Here is a 22,423-nt window from a genome sequence, read left to right as displayed (position 1 = left end):
AAGCCACTGCTGGATTAAGTTTTTCTCTTTTGAGCAAATTACATAAGAAATTAAAAATTTGTATTTTAAAATAAATAACTCCACCTATAACATCAAATATGAACCTCACGATTTTTTTAGAATAAAATTTTAAGAATAGTAATATCTTATGTTTCAGTATAATTCTTACAGATGCTAATTGAATTTTCCGATTAAGTAACTAATGTACTAGCACACAAAAATAACACTGAAGTAAGGGAAACAAGGGTGACATTTATTACTTTATTACATCATAAAACACAGCTTTGAGATATCATCTACATTCCGCTGGAATGACTGTATATAGCAAGAACTAACGAATGTTGTACAAAAAGCATACAATGTTCTGTTCTACAGATGGAATGAAAAATTGTGAAAAGATGTCAGTCAAATCATTTTCATAACAGTGCCACCTACATTACATCATCGTATGTAATAAACAAACAGAATTCTGTTTACAAAAAACTGTACAATATCTTGGTTCCTGGATTTTTTCAATTGCATACTCACATGGTAGCATTGATTCACGCTTTTTCCACAAGAAACCTACAACTTAAACCTTTGCAATAAAAAATATTAAACAGAATGTTATTTTCAAAAAGTAACTAAAATTATTTAGACATCAATGCTACGTGTGTGAGCATTACACTAGTTTACATATGTCATGATTTGGAAACAAATTATAAATATCTCAATAAATAAAATTTTAATATACATATAGTATAAGAAAAAAATCAGTTACCTGAAAAAATGTGCCATATTCATTACATAAAGTAACAGTTTCATATGGAAAAAAATTAAAACAAAAAAAGCTTTTGCATTATATTTTTCAAAAATAACTGTTATCCATAATGGAAAAAATATACCCAGTCTAAGCTGCGAGATCTCAAAGGCACTGAAATCATATTTATTTAATGCCAACTACACCTTGGATATTTCATGGTATTAGTTTTTACACTGGAAGCTACTAAAAATATAAATACATGTTATACTTAAAAAAATCATACATAATTTTAAAATTTTATTAATTATATTGCAATAGACCATTAAAAAAAACTGAAGTTAAAGGCTTTTATACATTTTATACTTACAAATTCAAATAAGAAAAAAAACTTAAAACATAATTTTTAAGACAGAAAAGTTAACATAACATCAGCAAAAATGACAGTTAACATCAAACACAGAGCACTAGACACACTGAAACATTCAAGAAAGAGCTACGAGAAATTTAGCACCAGTTTTCAAGAAATAATATGGGTGAAATATTTTAAATAATTCAGAAAGTACTATAGAAAAACATAATGTACCATTAAATACGAAAAATGCATTGGTTTCAGATGGCATGAATAACTGTAGTCAGTGCAAGAAATAGACACTAACAATAAAATCTATTAAAAGCAAATTTTTCAGTAAGACGCATGAACTATATTATCAGCATAGTTGTTTCAAACAGAAAGAAAAGAAAAGTATCTATTATCATTTTGTAGAGACTAAAAATATCTATTTTCTAAGGAGACTTTGGTAAACAATGACCATCTATGATAAATAGCAACTGAATATTTTTAGAATCCTATAAAGCCATTGAATTTTTAACTAAAAGAATTTCCTGGAGCAATATCTCTTGGCAGCAGAGCCATCTCACTCTTAATTCTTATCATGATTATTTGTTTCTTCCAAAATAAACTATAGTACATACTAATGAAACATTCAGAGCTATACTACGTATGCCTGAGTATGAAAACTTCCATGAAATAACAGTTACATGTGAAATATAAATTTTACAAATACATAAGAAGCAAACTTAAGAATTTGTCCTACTGATTTTATATAAAATACTAACAAGATGTACTTGGGACACTAGACTTTAAAATTTATTTAGAGAATAATTTGGCTTATAAAAATGCAAGGAGAAAAATTAATCTCAGGTGCCATAATACTTCAACAGCCAGCCATGTATTAAAATTTTAAAAACAATTGCACATATATGAATGTGTGTGTAAGACAACAAAACATTAAAATATTGGCAAGGCAATTTTTTTTTTTTCCAAGACAAAATGAATCTTGCACCAAAGCTATAATGGAACTTCATAATTACCATGAAATCAAATTGGAAAATACAGCTCTAGAAAATGATTATGTTGAGCAACACTTCAATAATAAAATATTTTTTACATGCACACACATACATATATAAACTCATACACATCAAGCTCAAATTTAACTCAATATTTTTAGTAAGCCAAAAAAAAAGTCAAAAGATAAAGAAGCATGCAATTACAAAATGTATTCCCCCCTAATATTCTTACATAAATTTTATTCCAACTACCCAAAACTTTAAATATAATTTCAAGTATGCATGGCCTTTCTTTTGGAACAAAAAGTATCACATAACAACAACATTAACTTCTGAATAAGGGACATAAAAGAATCTAAAAAGACAACAAGGTCTAAAATACATATTTAAGATAGTCACGGCTGGCACAAGTTCTCGATTAGAAGAAGATGCTCTTGCACTTTTAGACACAAAACACCTGCGAATAAAAAATGAGCAAAGGAAATACCCTACGTGGCAATAAACACAAAACCATCTCACATTGTAACGAATTAATGGAACACAGTTTCTTTTTTTTCTTATGAATATAAAACAGTTTATGAAACATCTTGATCTTCCACATCTTGCACTTGTTCTTTCTGCTCACCTTCACCTGCAAAATTAAATGTTTTATACTAAGAGCACAACATGGATTTTTAAAAAAAAAATGTTTTTATGTTTTACTAAAAACGAGCTGATGTGTGCATCACATGACTTCCTTTTACACCAATTTAATGTTATTTCCCCATTATTGGCAATTTTAATGATTCAATAGTTCACCCTGTAAATATCACCAACAGTGGCCAAATTGAAACCAGATTAAAAAAAAAAAATCGCCAAATTTGACACCAAGTTGGCGACCAAAAGCCTGGCAATATTTTGCCAAGTGTCCGTCAAATTGACACCACTTGAGTTTACATCAAAATTAACAATGATTTCCCCCAAAAAAGGTGCAAAAGACCTCTTTAGAAGGCGTTAGAAGGTATGTAGACTCCACTAGGAGTCTATGTACCAAATTTCAACTTCCTAGGACATACCGTTCTTGAGTTATCTGACATGCATACGCACATAGACGTCACAAGAAAAACGTAATTAACTCAGGAATCATCAAAATGGATATTTTGGGAGTCTATACATTCTTAGGTGTACGTGTGGTTGTGTCGAGAAAAAAAAAACTTAACATTCAATAGGGGGTGAGAAAATGGAAATTAAGGTCTATTTTAGTTAAAAAAATTTCTTGAATACAATACTTCCTTTTTTGTAAAAGGAAGTAATAATGAAGCACCAATAATTTTGCTATAAGCAAAGATAACTATAGTGAATTCAGTGAGAAGTGATATTGGGAGTAAACAAAGAGGGTTGCTGTTTGGCATCAACATTTGCCACTTTTATGGATACTCATTGGGTTGGCGATTCTATTCAGGAAATTTCATTTGTTTGCCGCTGTTTCCAGTCACCCCAGGGCCAAGCATACAGTGGTAACATCAAGTGTCATATTGCTTTGTTTAATTTTGCTATCACTTCTTGCTGAATGTACTATACAGGTATTCACAGAATACTTGATGTTGTTCACACTGAAAGAGAAAAGTATTAGCTTGAAATTGATAACAAATTCAGCTTAATTGGTTGAAAAATAAAGAGGTTAGAGAGATTTTCTAAATTCTTAGAGACGTTAGAGAGATTCTCTAAATGCCAAAACCATTACTCTAAAAAAGATCAAAAATTGAATTTGAGAAAATTCTCCAAAGCATAATTTTTATTCAAAAAATCTAAAAAAAAAATTAATTTGAGCATTTCTCAGATATCTATTTGTAAAAATATAATGGAGAAAATCGGAGACACATGATGGCACATGGCATTAGGCGTGAAATGACCCATATACAGTTTTTGTTGCACCACCTCTAGAAAAATCTTTTAAGCCAACAAGATTTTTTTACTCCAGAATTTGTACAAGAACTTGTGGGTAATTTGATGTAAAACAAACAATTTTCTACTAAAATTTATGTTAACATTTAGGATTTCAATAAAATTGGTGCAGAGGTAATATTTACACATTAATGCAAAGCATTTTTTTTTTTTTTACATTTAAGTGCAAACCCCATTATGATCCATGCCATTTCAATAATTACATTTAAAAAAAAACTTTTGAAGAGTTTCATTTTGGATAAAAAATTAAAAGAATATTTCACATTTTAATTTCAAGAACAGTTTGGATGTCGACCTTCAAAGTTTGATTTCTTCGGATTTTTACATAGCTGTACTTTCAAATTGGATGACTTACAAAAGACATTTTATTTGTTATCAATATCACCTTCTATGTTATTTATTTTTAGAAAGAAATTACAGAATGTTTTGTACAAGTAATACTCATGAGAAAAAGGTGACTTGCCAAAAAGTTTTTTGAAATTTCAAAAATCTAAGCAAATTAACTCAAAAATAATCACCTGGTTAAAAAGCTATAAATTGTAAGGGATTCTATGAAAGTTTTCAAGTGTATAACAAAAAATTTTAAATTGTGTTGAACCTCATGTGTCAATGCATTTGAAAATCACTGTACTATTCCTTAATTAACAGAATACAATGCAACTTTATTTGGAATTCGGTTTTTGCCTTTTTTTTCCATTGTCCCAGCAGAAATACCAACCCTGTCAGGGATCCATCAGAAAAATAAAAGATTTTTAAAGTACCTACCCATTGCAAATCAAGTACTTTTTCAGGGCTCCAAGTTTACAAAATAAAATTCATGGATATGAATATGACTTTAATGCTCTAAGTGCTGAAATTCTAGTAAGAGCCCAAAATTAAAATAGGCACCAATACTTGTGAAATCTTATTCGTAATTTTACAGAAAAGATTAAATTTATAGGAAAAGATATTCACCTTCATCATTGCCATCTTGTCGCATGTCAGATGTCCACAGCGTCAAGTTGTCACGCAACAATTGCATGATGAGAGTCGAGTCCTTGTAACTTTCTTCACTCAAGGTGTCAAGCTCTGCTATAGCATCATCAAATGCTGCCTTTGCTAAACGGCACGCTCTATCTGGAGAATTTAGGATTTCATAATAAAAGACAGAGAAATTTAGAGCCAGGCCAAGTCTGATGGGATGAGTTGGTGGAAGTTCAGTCATGGCAATATCACTTGCAGCCTTGTATGCTACAAGACTATTCTCCGCAGCTTCTTTTCGATCATTGCCAGTGGCAAATTCAGCCAAATAACGATGATAATCACCTTTCCTAAAAACATTAAACACTATAATTACAACCTTATACCATTAAAATAGAGAAATATAAAGTATTGTGAGAACCTTACATCTTATAGTAAAAAACTTTTGATTCGCCAGTAGAGGCAGTAGGAATTAAATGCTTATCCAAAACATTAAGAATATCCTGGCATATATCCTTCAGCTCAGTTTCCACCTAAAAATAAATTCTTATGGTTTTTAAAATTATATTTTAAAATTTGAATCTAAATAGAAACTTCGAAAGAAGTGAACACATAACCTATTCAAAAACCAACACACGTAATACTGTTGTGGTAAGGTAAAGCTCAGTATCAAAATTTTTCATTTTTAACTGTTTTGCATTTCTGTACAAGCTAGCTTTTTTAACATCCACTGAAAATCTTTATTTTCAGACACAAAATAGGCGTTTAGCTCCATTATTTTCCTTTATTGTCAGTATGGAATCCAAAATGCCTTTCTTCAAATATTTACCTTCCCACAGCAGATTATTTTCACAACGCACAGATACAGGCGGATAATTCCGCATAGTTTTACTCCAGTCCCTCTACACGATTTTTTTGAAAAACTAAGTTAATTTCATGCATTTACGGCATTCTGTGAAATTTATGGCAAAAGTTGCTAATTCAATATAAGACGACCAATCAGGCAAGACCCAAATCACAGTAATTATTAAAAATATAATTTGTTTTTTAATTAAGAAAGCTCACCAGTTTAATGATTTAACACTAGAACCGCCAACTGGGTCATTTTGACCCAAAACGATGTTTCGCTCATCACCACGCGAAAAGTATCAATAGGAGAAAAAAATCCTTTTGTGACTTTTCATAAGCTTACCGAAATAAAAAATTCGTAACATAAATATTTTTCTGATGAATAACACTTATACCTAGAACCGCCGACCGGGTCAATTTGACCCGTAAGATACGTTAGTACGCAAATGACGGGAAACAGCTGTATTTTTTGAAAAGTAGCAGTAGTACTTCTTCCCCACCCTCGTTGCAAGAATAGACTGACCCCAGAGGAAGGAATCTTCAAGGTCAAGGTCTTCATTCAATGCAGTTGTATTTAGTTTGAAGTGTTACGATTTACTTTTGATCGCAAAGAAAAGTGGCAGGTAATACTTAGAAGACCTTCGAAGATGCGTTTTTGCTGTGATTAGAATATGTATGAAAGTTATGTCACGACGCCGAAATCTTACTGTTAATGAAGCGTTAGAATATCGAAAACAGTTGTCTGAAAATGATTCAGATGGTGAAGATAACGATTAACGAGTTTCGATTTTGAATAGTGAGGACGAATATCTGCCTCCAAGAGAAGAAAATTTGGATTCGGATCCAGAAAATGAAAGTGAAGATAACAGTGAAAATGCTGCAACAGTCGCTGACCCTTCTTAAATCAATAAGGGTCAGCAATTTATCTGATGTGAAAGGAAAATCAAACATTCGAAGAAAAGATAAACATAGGCAAATAAATTTTGAAAAGGAACCAACACGAACATTCAAAGTTGGAAATAATGAAGTTGGCAAAGATGGCACAGTTTGGAATGTCGCTGAAATAGGAATTAACGATAGAGGAAGAAAATTAAAATGTAATGTTTTGAAAGAAGTTGGAGGCCCAACAGCACATGCTAAACGCAATGTTATCGACAACAGTCCTCTAAGTGCTTGGAAGCATTTTATAGATGAATGGATCTTGAAGCATATACAGAAATGTACTGAAGATGAAGCTCATCGGCAGACTCATGCTAAAGATTGGAGTATAACATTAGAAGAAATAGATACTTTTGTAGCAATTTTATATGCTCGTGGAATTTATTGTGCAAAAGGGTTTGAACTGGACAGCTTGTGGTCAAAAGACTGGGGACCACCCTTTTTCCAAAACATAACGCCAAGAAACCAATTTCGTGAAATAATGAGATTTCTACGTTTGGATATAAAATTAATGAGATCAAAGCGTCTAGAGACAGACAAATTCGCTCTTATTTCGGATGTTTGGAATCGTTTCATTGATAATTGCAAGAATAACTATACACCAGGCCCAAATATAACTGTAGATGAAGTTATTTCCTACAAAAGCTAGATGTAAATTCACCCAATACATGCCAAACAAGCCAGATAAGTTTGGAATCAAGTTCTGGTTGGCTGTGGATGTTGATTCAAAATATCTGATAAATGGATTCCCATATCTTGGGAAAAATAACGAAAATCGATCCAACGATATTTTTCTTTCTGAAAAATGTTGTGATGCGATTAATAAGTCCTTATGAAAACAAGGGCAGAAATGTCACTACGGACAACTTTTTCACAACACTGAAGCTTGCAGAGAAATTGAAATCCAAAAATACAAGTCTGGTTGGAACTGTAAAACGTTCTAGAAGAGAAATACCGGAGTCTGTGAGAATGTCAAAAGCCACATTGCATACGACTACGGTACTAACACATAAAGACATTAGTCTGTTTATCAAGGCAAAAAACAAAAAAATGTTTTGTTACTCAGTAGTCTCCGTCCAACCATAGAAATTTTAGATCACCCAAAAAAACTGCCTGATTCAATTGCTTTCTACAATGCAACTAAATACGGTGTGGACGTGATTGACCAGATGGCAAGGAAATATACAGTCAAGTCTGCTTCACGTAGGTGGCCAGTGCAGGTTTTTTGTAATATTTTGGATCTTGCTGCAATCAATGCTTGGGTTTTGTATAAAGCTATTACTGGACAATCTATAAGTCGACGAAAATTCATTCAAGAGTTAGTTGAAGAATTGAGAGAAAAGTTTATTCTATCCCGACAAAAAAAGGCTGCAAAAAGAAAGTGTGAAGCAACCAATGAAATTGAAATGAATGAAGCACAAGCTAAGCATAAACGAGTCAGATGTCACAGTGTGAAATGTGAGAATAAAACTACAGATAACTGCTCGAAATGTAGAAAACCCATTTGCGGAAAATGTACAAAACTAGTCACTAAATTTTGTGCGAGATGTATTCAATAAATCAGATTTTTTTTACTCTCAAGAACTAGGAAGTAAATGAAAAAAGTTTTAATTTTTAATTCTTTATAAACATCTAAATTTGTTTAAAAGAGATGTTTTTTCTTTGAAAGTGGGAAAGTTTTGTCCTATTTTGTTGAAGAGAGATATAATGACACTCAAGAATAATAAATATCAAAAACTATGATTTTTAAAAAAAGAATAAGTCAATTTCTCTTGATTTATGTAAACTACTTCATGTAATTGCTTAGAAATACTTTTTAAATAAAATGTTTTAGTTAGCTTAGTTAAGTGCTTGTGCATTTTTTATTGCTTCTCAATCTGGGGTCAAAATGACCCGCTCGGCGGTTCTAGGTATACCGAAAGTCCGGCGGTTCTAGTGTTAAGATTTTTGTTACTCCCTAAATGAGAGAAAATACATATTCTTTAAATTTCTGTACACAGATTTAGTACCTCCATTAGTTGATTGCTTCCTCGTTGAAAAAACACAAAGACATAAAGGGGATAGAAAGTTTTGAAAATATTAGCAAATTATTTGATTTGATAGAAACAATTTTACTTGATTGTAATGCTAATTTATCAAAACTGAACCAAATATTGAATTATATCAAAAATTCAAAATCTTTAATAAGTCAATTGGCACCATTAGATTAATTCTGCTTCTTTACACCAATTAAAATGAGAGAAGTTTGTGAATGTCTTTAAAATGTCAAAACAAAGCCTATAAAATACCGTTCTAACATGAAAGCATGGATGAAGTCAAATCTTTTTGAAGAATGGCTGCTAGATCTTAATCATGCGCACCAAAAAAAAAGCATCCTGTTCATAGATAACTGTCCAGCTTATCAATACCGGCTATGGGAAAAATGTAAAATACTCCCCCCCCCCTCCAAACATGACCTCAAGGATGCAACCAATGTATCAAAGCATAATTAAAAATCTGAAGCATTTCTATAGAAGTAGTCATTCAACAGCTTCTTGCTGAATCTTTCTAAAAGCTTCTTATTACCCTCCTCGATATACCAATGGATAATTCAAACGTTTGACTGTATATATAGAGAACAACCTTGATATCTCGATTCTATCGGGATGGGAAATAAGTTCTGAGATTCGAGTTTTCGAGTTATCAAGGTTTTGAAAAATTTACACTAGTAACTCTCACAATTACACACACATATGCTATTACATTTTTATATATGTACTATGGGACCAATTTGGATTAAGATTTAATAGTTCTTTTACAAGATTTGAAATTTTATAATTGTCAAAAGTGTAGAAAATGAGATTTTTAAATGAGCAACAACTTTGACTTGTTTTTTCACTTAAAAATTTTGAAATTCTAATTTTATCTTCAACCAGTAGCCTCTCACATTCAAAAACTTTTCGGCAGCCATTTTGTAATAGTTTAAAAAAAAAAAAGCAGAATGATGAAAGCGAGGAATGCGTTTTCTGTTTTCATTTGAAAACAGAAAAAAAATTGACCCCATCTCCTCCAAATGGTCAACATGTTCGAAAAAAATGCACGAAGATTCTAATAGTCCAGTTGCATACTTAAGGAAAAAGACCTTCCGTGGGAAATTTCGTGAGGAAATTGTGAGACCAATTTTAATGCATTCCTTATGGCCTATATAACTATGCCTCACCGGGTGTTTTGCTTGAATTTGTGTCAGACGGCCTGTGTGACGTCATTAATCCAAGATGGCGCCTGCACTAGATATTGATGAAAATTTTCGGTTTTAACTGATTTTTGAGGCATATTATGAAATTTTTTCAACTTATATTATATATTTAACATCTTAATACCATTACATTTCAAATTTAAAAACAAATTGTCTGTATAAAATAAGTTATTTATTTTGTTATTTTTGATTTTCGATAGATTTTATGAACTCATTTTGTAACCAATAGCAGTTAAAAAATATTTTGGAGAGCTTGTACGATAAAATTAAATTTATTATTCCAAAAAACCTGTAAAATTATTTGTATACACGTGTTTTGGGGTTATAAGAAGCATTTTTTTCTTAATGAAGAAAAAATTTACAACTTCCGTTACTTAATATCGGAAGCAATGGCAATTTTATTTTTTACATTTCATGTACTCTAAATGATGAATAAATTATTTAAACTCTGATTTTTATTCAAAAATATAGATTTAAAAGTAAACAAATAGTCCTTACTTAAAGTTCTTCATTTGAAGTGTCATCAATATCGCTTTGTTGGCTGGGGGGGGGGGGGGGGAGGTGCTTTTCACGTAAATCCTCATCACCTCCACACACACAAAGTTCAGTGCATAAAATGTTTTGAGATTGGCATTTGCGTGAAACAATGCATTTGCCCTTTACACAGCTGCATCGAACTAGTTTCAAGACGGATTTAGATGTACAAGGAAGTATACACATAACTGAAGCATAGAAGTTGTCTTTCTTTTCTCATCCGAAGTCTAACCGTGATGGTGAGTTCCGGTGCTGCTGGTCAGCAAGACGCCACTCTAATACCTGATAAAGCGCTCTTAAAATGTATGGGGACAAAGATGCTCCTGTAGGAGGCAAATTTTCATTTTGAGCCTCCTGCTTGGAAAACATGAACCAACGAAGTTCTTCAACATCTGAAATCTTGGTCAGCGGCACATACACGGAGCAAATAAATCCCTCAGTTGCAACTTTATCATTTGCACTAAATTATTCGGTTGACTCCAGATGACTCAGAGCATCAAGAGTATTTTGTCTACCGTCTTATAAATTTTCCAAAAAGATGGATTCCCTTCTTAGCAAGAGAACCTGTTGTATCACATCCTGATAGAGCATGGAGTCCTAATATTCCTTTAGTTTTTTCTGGTCCTAATGCGGTCATAATTCCTTTAATATCTCACTTTCTGTATTTTTATCTTTTAATACTTCCCCAAATGCTGAACATTTGCGCTAACTTGTCCTTGCAATTTTATAGGACATTATTTCAGTTAGGGACTGAGGTAATGTCAAAAGAGAACGGGCTGCTGAAGGTGTGGTAAAAGAAAGTGGAATTTGTCTATCCGAGTCTTTTCTGTTGATAAAGTACCATTACAATGCTATGCAAAGTACTCTTCTCATAAGATGTGTCTTCAAGGAAATCAATGTTATCATCAACACAAAATAAAAATCTTGCCTTTATCAGATCAGGAGGAATATAAATTCCGCCACTCTCATCCATGCACCCTTTCCCTCATTCGCTATATCCGTGTTTCCAAGCGTGGAAGTAGAACTTAAACATAATCAATCGAAACACCTATTTTATGTAAAAAATCAATATATATTTGCTTCGGGTAACAGAGTGCATAGTAAGGCCAACACCAACTTGCAAAGGAATATCTCGGGCGTGTCGATAAACAGTTTCTTTCGAAGCTTGGTACGAAGACAGTATTTTATACATGAATATGTGTGATAGTCTTTTGGCTTTATTCAGTACGATATAGTCTTGTACCTCAGAAATATAATTAATTTCGAATTTTCCGTTGCAGCACCATTTACAAAACTGATCAACTTCGGTTAGAACGGCATCAACTATCTGATTGTGTTCAAGAGATCCTGTAAATGTCCACTTCTAATCAGATAAAACTGCTTTGCATAAAATGTTTGCAGCTTCAAAGATAGTTTTTTTTTCTCCAATGTCTATAAAATCATCTTCTGCATTAGATAAGGTAATATCTACAGTTGCCTTTAAAGATACGCGTTGCGACTCATTTACACTTTTTGGATTACTAAATATAGCGTCATCAATTTCTTCTTGAATGAGATTTTTAATTCCTTTTCGCATTTTATTTTTTCCTCCATTTTTATTTGCAATTGACTGGCAATTCATTTCAAGTCTGCTATTGTAGTAACATTTCCCTGAATAAGAAAAACATTTAATGCATACAGAAATTCTACGTCTGTTGCTTCATTAGAAACGTCTTGTGACTGTTACTAAACCAGGATCGCAATTTTTTCGTAAAACATTAAATACATGTTTTGCTCAGCAAGATTTATGGTATAAAATGTCCTTTGCATGAGGGTCTCCTGGATCTGTACAGTCAGAGTTTAATTTTGAAAGTTTCATTTTGGGAAATTTCAATGGCTTTTTTTTTAATTGCTGACCTGCAGAATCTGTTTACACCGTCTTTTCCGAGGCAGAAAAAACACTTATTTTTGTCACCAACGACAATTTTGGATCTTGTTGTGTGTAGCCTACAACATAGTCTTCATGAATGGAAGTAGAACAAGATGGTTTATTCTTTTACATTTCGGGTGTAATCTCTTACTTCTGTCCATACTTGCTTTATGAGGGCACTTCTTGTAGCATTCTGCATGCCATGATGCTTTTTCATTTTTCAATTCTTCTACGGTCACATTCGTTAATCTATCAGTAAGTAATGTATATACTCTTTGTCATTCCACTCTGCTCTCTTCATGAAACATTCTAACACTTTATCATAACCAATGGGTTTAACTAATGAACACTTCTTCTTAATCTGACAAAAAATACATACATGGAATACACCGCCAGCTCAGTCATTTCCAGCCGAGGACTGCAGTTTCGTGCTTATTAGCACTCATCAGCCCGGCATAGGAAAGTGACTGAGCTGGAGATGAAAAACCTCTTAAGGAAGCCAAGAGTGTGAAACAAACTGGTAGCTAATACAGGATTAGCAGACCAGACGAGTGACCACAGCTAATCCTGTATTAGCTACCAGTTTGTTTCGCACTCTTGGCTTCCTTAAGAGGTTTTTCATTTCCAGCTCAGTCACTTTCCTATGCCGGGCTGATGAGTGCTAATAAGCACGAAACTGCAGTCCTCGGCTGGAAATGACTGAGCTGGCGATGTACTTCTGCTTTAGCCCTGGCTAATGGGCGGTAATTTACTGAATATAAAAAAATACATAGTTTATAATTAATTTGTAGCCTTGCTTTTTTTTTTGAAGATGGAGGCAAAGAAACTTGTAAATGAGTTTCTGGGAGGGGGGAGACATCGTGAATAAAATAGCACTGATAAGTTAAGGAAAAGTAGCCGTACTTGTAGATTTGCAGACTATTCACCAACAAACCGGCAAACAATACTTTCTCTACTCAGAAACTTTCTCTTCTACTCCCCCTACAGATTCTTTAAGAGCACCCCCGATGTACGATGTTCACATCCGGTCAAAGTGTTTCAAAGAGTTTAGGGGGTCAGGGGGTATACAGGTTGTTAGAATTCTGTTAAACGATTATACAGCCGAACCTCGTTAAAACGAACTCAAAGGGACCTTCAAAGTGAATTTGTCTCAACAGTAGCTCGTTTTATCCGAAAAACAATAGTGTTAGGTCTGTTAAGTGATTTTAAACAGACAGACGGGGATCGCAAATTTAGTTTGCTTTAGCAGTAGTTCGTTATGATCGTGTTCGAATTAATGAGGTTCGACTGTGCTATTGTTTAGTGATCTTAGCCTAAAAATTAAAAGTATTTTTAACTCCGAAAGCTCACTCGAAGCAGCTAATTCTGAGAGACAAAGTGAAAAGAAAAAGATTTATCAGATATTTTTTTATTGAGTTAATAAACAAATAAATTTAATAGTTTGCTCTTAATTCATAATAAAAAGATGAATTGAATATTAATCAAGTAAATTCGCCAGAAAATTATCACAAAATACTCAAAAATTAACTCATAATTGCAAAAACTCATCAAAGCCGCCATCTTGGATTGATGACGTCATACAGGCCGTCTGACACAAATTCAAGCAAAACACCCGGTGAGGCATAGTTACACAGACCATAAGGAATATAAAAAAATTGGTCTCACAATTTCCTCACGAAATTTCCCACGGAATGTAGTATGCCCCCCTACTATAAGCTCTGGAGTAAAACACTGAGATAAAAAGAACTACAGCACTCTCCTCTTATCTTGTCCCAATCCTCTATTCTCAAAATTTCCAAGAAAAGAGATGAAAAACATCAAGCCATGATCTCTAGAGCTGGTTTAATACAAAAATTACCAAAGAAAAACTACAACTGAAAATTGTTTCTGTTCAAAAATTTCAACATATCAAGTACAGTAGATTCCGGTTAATAGGACCACATTGGGACAGGACTATTTTGGTCCTAATAACCGGCTGGTCCGATTAAGCGAACAGGACTTATGTAGCTTGACCAAACATGCTCTACACAAACATTTAAAAGCCCTTATGATTGTTGTGAGCCCCATATGTATGGTGAGCATACAAAGAAAAATTGCTGTTCACGAGATTTTCCTATTAAAAAATAAATTAAAATAAAGTGAACATTAATTTTGCACTCGTTCAAAAATGTTAGACCGATACGGTTTTAGTTATTGCTTCTAGTCAGTATCCATTTAATTCAATAACCAGAAATAACTAAATTTCCAATGAAATGTAAATTACAAATTTTCCCATTATTTTTTAAAATTAGATATTACTCTGAACATTTTTGTTAAGCATTTTTTTTCCTGTAAATATTGCTGAGTTTAATTGAAAGTTTCAAGGAACCATTATTAATTTTTATTGCACTAACAATTAAGTTCACTGACCCACTTAAAACTTGCTTCAAGTGGGAGACATTTAATTTTTTTCCAGCCCCCCCCCCCCCCCATGTTTCTTGGTCTGATTAAACAGATTTTCGGTCCCAATAAGTGAATAATATTAGGCTTGTGTAATGGAATTTATTTTGGTTCTTTGAAATTTGGTCTGAATAAGCGACTGGTCCGATTAACCGGTGGTCTAATTAAGCGGATTCCACTGTATTTCGAAAAATAAATTTCGAGAACTATGAAAAATACATAGGAGTTTTTATGGAAAATGCAAGGGAAATTTTTTTTTTTTTTTTTTTTGAGACAAGGAGGTTCGAGATATCAAGGTTTGAATGTATACTTTTTAAAATCTTTTAGACATGAAAATAAAAATTTTTAATCGCGAATCCAGTATTCCCTCCACTTTTCAAGTAGTCCATTTTTCACTGTAATTCCTTAGTCTTTATTTAGAATCATGTGAAATTATATCAGATTGTTTGAGCATTTATTCCTCAGGCATTTGTTTGAAAGGGGTGAATAAAAATCAGGAAATTGTTCATGTTTGTGAAGTTTAACCAAATTGTTTAAGGAAATTTTTGGTAAGTTCCAACCCTCCCTTTTTTGTGCAAAATTTCTAGACATACACCAGGTATATACAGCATTTAGTGAAATGTTTTACCAAATGGAAAAGGAAAAACAAAACATTTGGTTAAAATGTTATTATATTTAACATTCTTTTTCTTGTTAAAATTTTAATCTCAAAAGCGCACATAAATGGATATAGAACTGTCCCAGCTGGAGCACATTTAGTGCTGATTATCAAGGAATGAGGCACTGGAGCAAAAAAAAAAAAAAAAAAAATAAATAAATAAAAATAAATAAATAAATAAAAATAATAAATTCTAACCTTGGGTCCTTGCCTAGATATACACTGAGTAACTACTGTTTAAAACACAAAGTGGTTAAAACTGAAATACACTGATAAAATAATGAATGTGTGTAACATTATAAACCATAAGGCAAACAAGATTTTTATTCTGCCATGCAAAGCACAAAAGTCCTAGCTGCACTTTATGAAAATTGAGAGGTAATTCTTCATAACATATTTTACCTATATATATAATGTTATAAGGTCATTCGTGACTAGGAAATTTTTTTTTTGAAAAAGTGGAATTTGAATCAAATATAAGGAGGCTAAAACTTAAAAAAGGAATCTCTCATTTTGGGCTCAGCTTAAGATATGAACGACTTAATGCTTTGCCAGGCAGCATTGTGAAACCTTTTCTTTGTAACTTAACAAAATTAAAAAATAAAACTTTTTTTTATTTGCATACATAGGCTTATAGCATGGGTGCAAAATATGTCTGATCCAGCAATCTAGGATTGGGGGAAGTTTGAATTATCTGGGAAAATTTCGCAAATTGTAAAATTTTGGCGAATTTGTAAAATTTTGGCGAAATTTTCATATGGATTGGGAATGGAAATGTCGGCAGTAAAAATACTTTCTGTCCCCTGGTTCATAGTTGCTTAACATGTCCCAAACAGCCACACATTTTAATTACAGAACAAAATTAAGAAAATTTTGGCTTATAATTGCTTATCAAATTTACTTACTTGCACACGGTAGGCTTTGATCATTTCCAATCTATTTTCCGCTCCTTTGTTTTCTTCCTTTTGTTCTATGCTGCTTATAATTCTCCAAGATGCTCTTCTAGCTCCAATAACATTTTTATAAGCAACAGAAAGTAGATTGCGTTCTTCAACTGTTAGCTCCAAATCAAGAGAAGCTACTTTTTTCATTGCTTCTACCATTTCTAAAAAAAATAAAACAAGTAAAATTAAAATTATGTATTGAAGAGCACAAGTTTTCAAACTTTAAACAGACAGGCAGATGAAAATAATCTAACATTATTGTGCAAATTAATTTGTTTCATAACTCCGAAATTATGACTAAACCATAAATTTGCATTGTCTGTAGGTTCAGCGGAAACACCATCACAATAACTTGTTAAATCATCAAGAGTAGATTGCCCTTCCTACAACTTATGATGCATTGTAGGTTGGGAAAAGCACACATTATCATTTTTTAAAAACTCAATGTGGAACTACAGGATCGAGAGCCGGCACCGATATCTGAGGAACTAGCCTTGTCACAATCCTGCAGGATCTAATTAGGAACTAAAACAAATCTTTAAAACAGGGTTGTGGGAGTTTCGGCCAATAGTGGTTTTAACCATGGATAAAACCGGTTAAAACCGGCTGGGACAAAATGAGTTTTATCCCGTGTTAGCCACTTAGATAATTATCAAATTTTAAAAGGAAAACCAAAAATAATTTATTAAAAAAAGTGCAAAACAAACCATAATCAATCATCTTTCATTATCTAAATAGTATGTTTTACCGTTTGTAGAAATTACAGCATAATTAGAAGGTAAGGTTTACATGAAAAATATGCAGTAATATTAAAAAAATAATAGAGTGAAATATTATAAGTTGAATAGATAGATTTTAATTCTCACACACAAATGTACAAAGTATTTGAAAGTATTTCAAGTAATTTTGAAGAATAAATGACAGGAGAAAAAAACTTTTAGAAACATATATATAGGCATTTTTTTAACAACAAAACTAAAGGTAAAGGGAGGAAATACCTTTTGAAAATATGAAAGCAACACTATTGAAAAGTTACTATATTTATGTTACAGGCTGTTTTGTATTCCTTAGGGTTCATACTCTATTTGGATGAGAAAATTACATGACTTTTCCAAGACTTTTTAATGACCTCGTTACACGAAGAGAATAGCACTATTTACTCTCAAACTTGGTAATATTTGGAAATGAGCATTAGCAAAACGTCTATATGAATGCCACAGCCTCATTGAAACACTTACTCGTAATGGAAAAAATATAAGTGTACACTTAAAAAAACTAAACTATTCTTATTTGTCTTTATCATATACATCTAAGTAAAGTAAAAATGCAGTGAAGCGAATATGATGATGCTTAAATGTCTGATATTTTTTTTTTAAAACAGGCAGAATGATACTGAATGGGACAAAGGTTGAATGAGTCATCACTAAGTTTCAATAAATTTGCTTCAAAAGTTACCTTTTAGTGTCAACAGTGCCTTTAATCATCCATGTAACTGAACAGTATTTTGGTTCTTTAAAGTAAAGCCACATAGTTTAGTTCTTTATGTTTCTAAACCAGATCTTTTTTGAAAAAACAATTCAGTAATGAATCAATCTTCTGATTCAAAAAGTACATTTATTTTGTGCGCAGCAGTGGGTCGCATGGATTAGTTTTGCGAGTCCTTATGTTGGGCATAACTGTTTTAGAGCATTAGAATTCCTCTTTTTTTATATTCTATCGTCTGTCTTAAGATCTTTATTTTCTAAAACATTCAACAAATTACGATAAACTCTGATAAATTTAATAATAAAGTCCTTACGAGTGATGGAATTGAACTCGCATGCAATTGAATTGCTTTTTTTGAGTGGGCACGGCAAAACTAAGAACGTGAAATTTTGCTACTACAGAATATGAAACATAAGAAGTGTTGAAAATAACAGAAGATTCAAAATATATATAAGTGATGTCCGGGCAGTAAAATCACATCACAAAAAATGGCAAGCGGCTGCGACAGAAGTGGATGTAATGAGATTTCAAAATTTAGATTTGATTTTTGGATCGTTCAATTTTCCACTTTTAATAGCTTTTTTGTGCTATGCTGTTAAATCACTTAAGATTTCTAATGCTCCTTTAGCTACCGTTTCTTTCTCTTTGTTTAGGACATTTTTCCATGACTTGAAATAAATTTCCATGACTTTCAATGAAAATTTCAATTTTCCATGACTTTTCCAGGTCTGAAATTCAGTTATTTTTTTTCCATGACTTTCCAGGATTTCCATGACCCGTACGAACCCTGATTCCTTATGTCTTGTTTTAGTTGTGAGCAATTTCAGTGATTAATTTTGAAGAAAGTTGAAATTTGTTCATACTATTGTTATACTAATGTAAATTACTTCACTAATATTATATTTAATTAACTAAAATTGCTGTGTAAAATGGTACAATGCATAAAGAATGAGAAATTGATGATTAAACACTAGGTAATGTTATAAAACTTGTGCCTTTTTTTAATTCATATTTTTAATACAATACATTCTGTAACTATAAAAAAATTAATTTATTGCATTTAAGTCAATTATTACACTATGTTTTGAACACTTATTTTTGCACATATGCATAAATGTCGACAAATTTGGTTTATGGAAGAAAAAAAAACTCCTGAATACAAATTGAATTTTTAATGAAGAAAGTTCGACATAAAACTAGATTAAAATCAGCTGCATAAATAAGTTGAATGTCCTCATTGAACAAATGTTCAATATAAAACATTATTTTGATACATTTTATTCTGTTTTTGACAGAGTTGGCATAAACCCGGGTTTTTTAAAAAAAAAGCCCATGGACCCAAGGTTTTTTTTAAATAAAACCCAACTAAAGATGGTTTTTTTTTTGTCTTTTCTTAGGGAAAATGTGGAGTACTTGTAGCATATTGTAGCTTAATTATATGGACAAAGCAAAAAATTTTCTTGGGCTAAAAAAGGCTGGAAAATTCAGCGTTTTCTGAAGAAAAGTAAAAAAGACGACGAAACCCAAGAATGGTGAAGTTTCAGATTTTTTAGTTTCCATGATTACCAACAGTTAAGGCAAAGTTACTTCTCGAGTGATTAAATCTATTGTTTGTTTGTAATTACTACATTTTTTTTCCATTTTACTTTATTGTATTTCATTTTGTTATGCAAAACTACTGTAGAACCTCAAGTAATTTAAATCCTTTTTTACTGAATTCCAGCTAAATCAAGACATTTCTTTAAATTTTATGTTGCCTGTTTTTCTATTTCTGTGTACAGAGTAAGAAATATTAAACTTTTTTGTAAGATAAAGAAAATGCTGTACATCTCATTCTATTTTCTGTTCATAAAACATGTTAATTTCTAAAAAATATACCTTGTTTATTCGAGATTTGTGACGTGTTGGTTTCCAGAAAATATTTCACACGAAAGCCTTTCGGCTAAAGTAGTTTTCTCTGTACAATCTACAAATATTGAGAAAATCCGACATGACAGGATTTAGTCAAGATAATTTGACTAAGTCCTGCCATGAGTTATTTATTGACCAGTTAAAGAAAAAAGTTAAATACATTTATTTAAAATCTTTGAAGTATTAGTTTAATGCTGTTAAGAGTGAGGAAATACTATTAAAGTTCAAAATTCATTTTTATGTCCATTGGCTGTGGTGAAGATCAAGTAAAAAGAAGTTTAAATTGTGAAAGTATTTAAATTAATTCATTTTTTAAAAAATGTCTTGCAAAATTTAAAAAAACCCAAAAGTGGGCTAAATAATGGGTTTTTTAAATGATTTTTTTCAAAAAAACCCATTGGGTCCAATCCGGCCAACCCTGGTTTTTGATGTTTTCTCACAGAATACGATTTTTTTTAAAAATATAGTTTGACACTTTTGGTCACAAGGGTTTTGGACAGGACGTTAAAAACCAGGGTTATTTCCGTAGTGTCCAAAACCTTGCCAACCCTGGTACTAATGGTCCATCCTTAAAAATGATGTCTCACTTTTTTAGCATATTCTGCCCCCTTCCCCTTTGTCAAAGTATCACATTTCACCTTACTACTCCTGTTGTCATATGTCATTTTTTATACAAATACAAAAGCGACGACCAGCAACAGGCTCTGGGCCCAGCTAGACTGGTCCTAGTCAATTTACAATCCCCAGTGAAGATCAATGACCCTCTTAAAAACTATCTACTCCCTTGCTCATTACCACCTCTTCCGGTAAACTGTTCCAAGGTTCCACTACCCTGCTATAATAATTTTTCCTAATATCCATGTTAGCCTGAGATTTAAATAGCTTAAATCAATGACCCCTTGTCCTGTTTTCAGTGTTTAACTTCAGCCCCGTAACATCTTTCATTTTAATAGATTTAAACAACTGAATCATGTCCCCTCGGTCTCTTCTTTGCTCAAGACTGTACATTTTTAATCTTCTAAGCCTGGAATCATAGTCTAAGTGAGAAAGTCCATTTATTAGCCTTGTAGCTCGCCTTTGAACCCTTTCCAAATACATTAATGTCTTTCTTAAGATAAGGAGACCAAAACTGAACAGCATACTCCAAATGAGATCTTACCAAACTTCTATATAAGGACAGAATATAAACATATTGCTATAATAACTGTGATGTCACTTTTTGTCCCACTCTTTCTTCCCCTTGTCACAATTTTATGAACCCATCTACCCCTCAAGGCATGACATCACTTGTGGATATGGATGACCCTCTTCCAGTGGCGGATCCAGCCTATTGTTTTGGGAGGGGCCATCCGAAATTTTTGAACAAACTCCGAACTCCCCAGAAATTTTATTAAAATGAAGTTTTAAAAACTCAATTTTCGGGGTATTGAGATATTAGGTGAGGGGGTGGGTTTAGGAATCTCCCTAAAAAATGTTTCAAAATTTAAATTTCCGAGTAATTTTTGAAAATTAGGAAACTAAAAACGCATTTTGTCTATTTTTGATGATGTAAGGAAAAAGGTCATGTTTCTGGCGCTGGCCACAAAATACTTTTTGAAAATAAAGGTTAGAAACTAAAATTCAATTAAAATTAAAAATTTTGAAAGTTAAAATAAAAATTTTAAAATGCTCCATGCGACTCAATTTTTGCTTTTTTCTCAAACAATTTGTATTTTATCAGAGAACGGAACATTGCGAAGAACTTTGGGTATCCATTAAAGGATTGGTCATTATTAACTGCACAGTATTTTTTTTCGCGTAAAGCAATAGTTTTTGTTGCGAATATTACATGAAAATCAAAATTTAAGTATTTTTAAGCAACATAAAATGCTCTTAAACCTTAATGCATACCCAGTTTTATCAAACTACTACCAAAGTAGCATATTCTGAAATTTGAAGCATATCGAACAAAAATTAAGTCGCATGGAGCTTTTTTCAATCTGTGTCAGCATCGAATTTTCCAGTCCGAGATAAATGACGTTAAAGTCTAATTTCACCTACATTTCATGATCTTCGTATTTTAATACCTCCCGAAAGATATTTTCACGATGATTAAATATTTGACATTAATACCAATGTAAGAATTTATTGAAACTTAGTTTACATTTTTGACACTTAGTTTTACTTAGTTTTTCGACTTTAATTACATGTTTTACAGCCATTTTAATCGAAAACACGCTCTGTTTACTTTTTTTTAAACGCATATAACTTCGCGATAAAACATCAGATCAACAAGAGGTTTTTTACATGCGATTCAGCACACTTCATATATTGTTACTTCCACGAAATAAAAAAACTTATATTTTTGGCCGATTTGAGCTATTTGGAAGGTCCACGATCCCCTTAAGTGATAAGGGCTGGATAAACTAGTTTCCCTTGACATTTTTTCCAAATAAACGACTTAAAATTCAATTTTTTGCTACACATCAAGGCATTTGTGGAAACGCATGGGAAAAGGGGGTTCTCCCCCTAGTTTCAAAATTAA

General features: G+C 32.2%; 1 protein-coding gene across 1 annotated transcript in view; it reads right to left on the bottom strand.

Annotated features, from left to right (window-relative positions):
- Nucleotides 1-232: 232 nt before the first annotated feature.
- The window catches only part of LOC129225307 (14-3-3 protein epsilon), a 29,385-nt gene continuing 7,194 nt past the window's right edge, over nt 233-22,423 (bottom strand). Inside the window, exons 2-5 of the mRNA XM_054859898.1 lie at nt 16,465-16,664; nt 5,423-5,529; nt 4,991-5,346; nt 233-2,723 (exon numbers count right to left, since the gene is read on the bottom strand). Coding sequence (XP_054715873.1) covers nt 2,668-2,723; nt 4,991-5,346; nt 5,423-5,529; nt 16,465-16,664 — 719 coding nt within the window. The 3' untranslated portion in view covers nt 233-2,667. The remainder of the gene's footprint in view (nt 2,724-4,990; nt 5,347-5,422; nt 5,530-16,464; nt 16,665-22,423) is intronic.

This window comes from Uloborus diversus, chromosome 6, assembly GCF_026930045.1.
Source record: "Uloborus diversus isolate 005 chromosome 6, Udiv.v.3.1, whole genome shotgun sequence".
Taxonomy (NCBI): Eukaryota; Metazoa; Arthropoda; class Arachnida; order Araneae; family Uloboridae; genus Uloborus; species Uloborus diversus.
The sequence above is the reverse complement of the archived record's forward strand: the minus strand, read 5'-3'. Positions and strand labels throughout refer to the sequence as shown.